The following is a 6,807-nucleotide window of genomic DNA, read 5'->3' as shown; positions in this document are numbered from 1 at the left end:
GGATGTGCCCGCAACCAAGGTACATGGCCATGACTGGAATCAAACCTGGGACCCCTCAGTCCGCAGGTCGACGATCTATCCACTGAGCCAAACTGGCCAGGGCTAGGATCACCGGCTTTAACGCTTGACATGAACTTTTAGAGATTTCATGGCATCTAAGCTCCTTGTTTAAGAGTGAGAACTCCGCTCTAGCTGGTTTGGCCCAGTGGATAGAGCGTCGGCCTGCGGACGGAAGGGTCCCGGGTTCGATTCTGGTCAGGGGTACCTGCCCGGGTTGTGGGCTCAATCCCCAGTGTGGGGCATGCAGGAGGCATGCATGACTCTCTCTCATCAGCCCCCCCCAGTAGAGGGCTTACAGGAGGCAGCCAATCAATAATTCTCTCTCATCATTGATGTTTCTGTCTCTCTATCCCTCTCCCTTCCTCTCTGAAATCAATAAAAATATTTTAAAAAAGAAAAAGAAAAAAAGAGTGAGAACTCCCAGATCCAGAGAACTTAAGTGGCCTGGCTGGTGTGGCCCAGCTCCTGGCAGGAGCCCCCCCTCTGTACACAGGCTCAGCCTTCACCGTCCCCAGCCTTGCCCTCCAGGGCAGGGCCGGCCTGGCACCTGCACCCCCTTCACCCCTGTCCAGTGGCGTGTGAGAGGCTCAAGGACCGTGCAGGCCACACGCATGTGGACGTGAGCAGGAACAATGGGGCTCCCTCCAGGGGGTGTCTCCTGGACACTCGACCCTCCCTCGCTTCGCTGGGTGCGCACAGGAGAGCTTGCCTCTCTGCACCCCACTTAGACCTGCCGGGGTGCAACGGCCCCAGCCTGTACTTGTCCCCTGGCAGGACCTGGGGGGATGGGAGCGGGGGATGGCAAGGAGCAGCCCCACAGAGCTGGGGGCCAGAGGCAGAGAACCGGCTGGTGCTGGGTGAACCTGAGCTAGACTCACCCCCTTGCCCTTGGGCGACAAGGAGGGTGGGGGGGAATAGATTAGACACGTGTGAGGAGGCGGGAAGGGGCACTTTAACCTCCTATAGGGCTCCTGTAACCAGAATACGGTTTCCTTGTCCCTCACTTCTTCCCTTTCCCCCATATTCATGCATCCCCCGGGGCGGGGATGGTGTGGCTGGCTGAGCTTGGTGACGGTGATTTCCAGCAAGGACTTTGGGGGTCTGACCTCCTGAGTTTTATGTTTGTTTGTTTTAAATATATTTTTATTGATTTCAGAGCGGAAGGGAGAAGGAGAGAGAGAGAAACATCAATGATGAGAGAGAATCATGGATCGGCTGCCTCCTGCACGCCCCCTACTGGGGATTGAGCCTGAAACCCAGGTTTGTGCCCTGACCAGGAATCGAACCAGCCATACAAGGGGCAACGATCAACCCACTGGGCCACACCAGCCAGGGCTCTCCTTCCCTTTCCTACCATTTGGCCATGGCGACCACACCGTCCAATCGTCAGCAAGTAGCTACACCCGCCCTTTCGCGGAGTCAGCTGCTTAGTATTCCATTCTGTGCAATCAGAGATTCCATTCCAGATTCACTGGCACCGAAGATGAAGCCGCTAATTAGATACAGTAATTGCATTTAAAATCCGTGTCTTCAAATGACGGATGGAATCTTCTGTTTTTAATTCTCCTGAGACTCCGTGTGCCCAGCACCTGCTGTGCTGAAGGGCGGTAGATGTTTAGTCTTATCATGTGGGCTCCCTCTTCCACCCCAGGCCTTGCCTTGACTTCGGTCTGTGCATGAAAAGAATACCTTTGGCCCGGCCGGTGTGGCCTAATGCTTGGGCGTTGACCTAGGAACCAGGAGGTCACAGTTCGATTCCTGGTCAGGGCACGTGCCTGGGTTGCGGGCTCGATCCCCAGTGCGGGGCGTGCAGGAGGCAGGCGCCCCATGATTCTCTCTCATCATCGATGTTTCTCTCTCTCTCTCCCCTTCTCCCTTCCTCTCTGGAATCAATAAAAATATATTAAGTAAGGAAATAAGTGCTACAGAAACCCAAATTGCTTCTGAAAATGCTACACAGTAAGACATTTCTCCAAAGGGCCTCGGTCTCTTCAGTATTTTACAGGAATTCCGACTCAGGCAGCTTTACGCAGCCATTACCAGTTAATTACCAATATCAATCTCCCTGCAGCTTCCATAACTTCATTTGCAAACGGAGAGGCAGGCTCCCTCAATCATCGCCTCCTTGTCTCTCACCCCCAGTCGTCCTGTCTGAGCTGCGAGGCACTGGCAGCAGCTGTGGCCTGCGTGGTGGCGTCCTGGTGGCCCCGGGCCACTCCAGGCCAGTGAGCACCTGGTCCCCGCTCAGGCCCAGGAACCCCTCCCAGCCCCGGTGGGGGCGGATGCGGGGCAGAAACCCAGCTCCTCTGCCTGTAGGTTCCCACACCACAGGGAGAGTTTTCATGAGCTCGGGCCAAGTTTCGGGCACGTAATGAAAACTGAACCCTGGTTTGGGGTTTCCTCCCCAAATTCACACAGAGCTAGGCATGGTGAGACGTGTGAGGTGGCGAGGACAAGGGCAGGCAGTGCCCGGGCCCAGGGGGGCACAAGGTGCTGTGTGTATTTCTGGCTCGGCCACCCAACTTGTGTGGTCTGAGGCCGGTCCCCTCCCTGCACCCCACTCAGTGAGCTTTGCCTAGTACCCAGGGAGATTTGTAATGTATTTTTATTGATTTCAGAGAGGAACGAAGAGGGAGAGAGGGATAGAAACATCAATGATGAGAGAGAATCATTGATTGGCTGCCTCCCGCACGTCCACCTCTGGGAGATCGAGCCCGAAACCCAGGCCTGTGCCCTGACCGGGAATCGAACCGTGACCTCCTGGTTCCTAGGTCGACCCTCAACCTCTGAGCCACGCCGGTCGGGCTCGAGCAACTTTTGATTTCAGGCACATTTATGTGCAATTTGACTTTCAACTCATGGAAAAGGGCGCCTGCCTGTTCTAGAAGATTCATCTAAGTGACCTCCCAGGTCCTTCCCAACTTGGAGGTTCTGTGAGTCTATGAAATGCCCTGGTGCAGGAGACCAAACCCAGGCTTTGCAGTCAGAAAGAGCTGGTCCCAGGTCCCAGCTCTCACATTGCCTAGCTGTGTGGCGTTGGGCAACCTACTCAACCTCTCTGAGCCAAGGTTCCTCATCTGAAACACTGGACTGCTGCCAACCCCCAAGTAGTTGCCACGAAGATTAAATAAGAAAGTGCTTCTAAAACACGTCGGGTGTATTCATCCATCCCGGCGTAAAGATTAGATCCTGCTTTTCGTGAGTCACCCAAGCGTCCAGTGGATCAGCACTACGGGCCATACTGTGTTTGAGTATTGCTTCTTCTCTCCCTGCATCCGAAAAAACAACAACAAAGGAGCAAATACTAGTAATAGCTCTCCAGCATCACCCGGGCACGGGAATGGAGTTTCCATTCAAAAACTAGGTTCTTCATCATTCATTGCTATCGGAACGGAACATAAAAACAGGGCCCAGTGCTGACGACCCAGCTCCGGACAACCATCATGCTCCAATGGCTAGATTCTGACTACTTCCTGGTAGTGTCTCCATAACACCCCCGTTAGGAGGCTGGCGCGCCGCAGGCCACAGGACTGTAAGACACCCCTGAGTAAGGGCCCGGGAATGACTTCTTGCTCCGCTTCCGTTCCACTCCAGGTCCTGCATTTCTGGGGGGTTAGTTCACTGCCTGGGTGGCCTGCAGCCCTTATGCCTCATTCTAGCATTCTGGGCCAGCCATCACCACCCCCATGCAAGCCTTCCTTTCGTGCCCAGCGGGGTGAGTAACACCATGAACTCCCGGGCTGAGGTTTGGGATTACGTCAAAGCCGGCACCCACCGCGCTGGCAGTCAGAACGCCCGAGTAAGTGTTCGCAGGCCTGGTTTTCCTGCCAGACTTGTGGTTGCCCTAATAAACAATCCTGGAGAGATTTCCCCCCTCCCCGCCCCCTGGAGATTCCATTTCACCAGGAGGGTGGATTTCAGAAGGGAAGCGAAGGGCTCCCGCCCCCAGATGCCTTGGAAACGGATGGGCCTGGGACGGCTCAGACCCTGTGTCCAGCGGGGACGGACAGGAGGAGACCGCTGTGCAGGGCGGTTTCCACGAGCTCCTCTGTGGGCAGGTCTCTATGGGGGAAAGCGTCGCAGGGTGCTGGATAAGGGGACAGGACGGGCGCCCCTGGGCCTGTGCCAGCGCTGGTCCCAGCCCAAGGCCACCTGCCTGCACAGTGGATGCCATCTGCCATCTGGTGGCTCTGGGCTGACATTGCGTGCGTCATCCCTGCTTTTACCCTATTAACATATTTTTTTAAATATATATATATTTTTGCATATTATCTCTTTATTATATAGGAATAAAAATATATTTTTTTATTGATTTCAGAGAGGAAGGGAGAGGGAGAAAGAAATGGAAACATCCATGATGAGAGAGAATCATGGATCGGCTGCCTCCTGCACGCCCCACACTGGGGATCAAGCCCGCAACCCGGGCATGTGCCCTGACCGGGAATCGAACCGTGACCTCCTGGTTCCTAAGTCAACACTCAACCACTGAGCCACGCCAGCTGGGCTTAATATTATATTTTTAAATGGAGGTAAAGTTCACCCTCAGTGCAATGCATAGATCTTAAGGGTTCAATCAAAAGAGTTTTGACAAATGTGAAACCAACACCCTATTCGAGATAGACTGTTTCCATCCCCCCGGAAAGTTCCCTGGGCCCTGTCTCAGTCAATCTCCAGTTTAGAGGCAACGGCTGCCTTCATTTCTTTCTGCAGATGACTGTTGTTTGTTATTCAATTTCATGTAAATAGAATCATGCAGTACTGTCAACTTTGGTGTCCCTGGCTTTTTTGTTCAACGCAATGTCTTTGAGATTTATGCATGTTGCATAAATCTATGGGTTAGTCATTCATTTATGGGTTAGTCATTCATTCTCTCTCATTCCTAAATAGCAATATTATATGAACACATCACAATTTGTTTATCCATTCTAATTTGTTACAAGCTCTTGGTTATAGGGAGTAATATAAAAAACATCCTTGTACAAACATTTTTGTTGGCATATATTTTTATTTACTTTAGAGGCAAACACCTAGGGGGTGGAAATGCCGAATCACAAAGTAGGTATATTTTGACTTTCTTAGAAACAGCTTTCCAAAGCGATTGGACCATTTACACGCCCCCGCCCCCCCGAAATGTGTGGGAGTTCCGATCGCCCCATATCCGTGGCCCTTGTCATTTGGTGTTTTCAATCTTTTAAATGTTAGCCATTCTAATGGGTATAAAGTGGTATCTATGGAAGATTTAATTTGCATTTCTCTAATGACTACTGATATTGAGCACCTGATATTTGCATATCTTGATTGGTTAAGTGCTCAAGGCTGTTGCCCAGCTTGGTTAATAGATTTATGGAGAACATACTGTTGAGGGCAACTGGTATTTATGGCACATTATAAGTCGAAAGCGCCGGAACCGGTTTGGCTCAGTGGATAGAGCGTCCGCCTGGGGACTGAAGGGTCCCAGGTTCATTCCGGTCAAGGGCATGTACCTGGGTTGCGCGCACTTCCCCAGTGGGGGATGTGCAGGAGGCAGCTGATCGATGTTTCTCTCTCATCGATGTTTCTAACTCTCTATCTCTCTCCTTTCCTCTCTGTAAAAAATCAATAAAATATATTTTAAAAAAAATAAGTCGAAAGCAATGGATGTTTGCTGCCTCATTCTAAATGGAATAGAACAAGAGAACCATTTATACATTGTCACTGAAAAGTAAATGACTGGAAATATGGGAAAACCTTGCATCTATGACGTCGGGTAAGTTTAAATTTAAATAACTTGAAAAAATATATAACCTGAACTATAAAACTAAGTGACTTTAAAAATATATTTTAAAAACTTTAAATTATGCTTTATCCCTTGTGCGGATTACATGGCAAGGTCTTTGAAAGTGGGAGTATGTTTTCTCCACTGACTCCTGGGAGGTCGTTAGGGGGAGAATGCAAAGAAAGCCCACCTCACTGATCCCTTTTGTCTGGGACTGAGCCCGACATCAAACCAGCACCGTGCATGCTGCATAACATGGTTTTCTGTTTCTGCATCTAGCAGCAGGCGCTGTCAGAAATACCGAACATCCTGACACAAGGACTATTTCTGAGCTTGCACGTGGGAGCACAGTGTGTGGGTAGGTCTGCACGCTCCAGTCCGCTTGGGCATTTGACTTGCAGAGCTGGCGTGGGCATTATTCAGCCCTAGCCCTAGCCCATAGCTAGAGTGCTTTTCAGGGCTTCTCAATCATTTTTTAAAAATATATATTTATTATTTTCAGAGAGGAAGGGAGAGAGATAGAAACATCGAAGATGAGAATCAGGGATGGGGTGCCTCCTGCACGCCCCCTACTGGGGATCAAGCCCACAACCCCGGCATGTGGTTCCTGGGTCGTTGCTCAACCGCTGAGCCACACCTGGCTGGGCTCTCGAAATCATTTCCCTTCTTAATTTTCATGCAGATGTCAGCAACCCATTTCAGACCCCGCTGTGTCCGTTTCTTCGCGGGCGGCGCCAGCCTGCGCCTTCTTGGAAGATCAGCTTCCAGGTGATCGTGATGGACAACCTCACAGGCACACCTGACTGATTCCGGGCCCTCAGGCAGGACGATCTCCAAGGAGGAATCCATGGAGCTGGTGGAGATACTACACTGACGTTTTACTAAGAAACCAGGCAAACGGGGCGGGCGGGCCCAGCCTCCAGCCAGCGCTGGTGGACCGGGTTGCACACTGTGCACAGCTGGACCGGGGAGCGGTGGTAGCTCCGGGGCCA

The 6,807-nt window shown here is 51.5% G+C and overlaps 1 protein-coding gene across 1 annotated transcript in view; it reads left to right on the top strand.

Annotated features, from left to right (window-relative positions):
• The first annotated feature begins 3,787 nt into the window (after positions 1-3,787).
• TARBP1 (TAR (HIV-1) RNA binding protein 1) overlaps positions 3,788-6,807 on the top strand; it is a 37,528-nt gene continuing 34,508 nt past the window's right edge. The window contains exon 1 of the mRNA XM_015562327.1: positions 3,788-3,859. Coding sequence (XP_015417813.1) covers positions 3,788-3,859 — 72 coding nt within the window. The remainder of the gene's footprint in view (positions 3,860-6,807) is intronic.

Source organism: Myotis davidii, unplaced genomic scaffold (assembly GCF_000327345.1).
Source record: "Myotis davidii unplaced genomic scaffold, ASM32734v1 scaffold174, whole genome shotgun sequence".
NCBI lineage: Eukaryota > Metazoa > Chordata > Mammalia > Chiroptera > Vespertilionidae > Myotis > Myotis davidii.
Note: the sequence above shows the minus strand (reverse complement) of the source record. Positions and strands in the feature narration are given on the sequence as shown.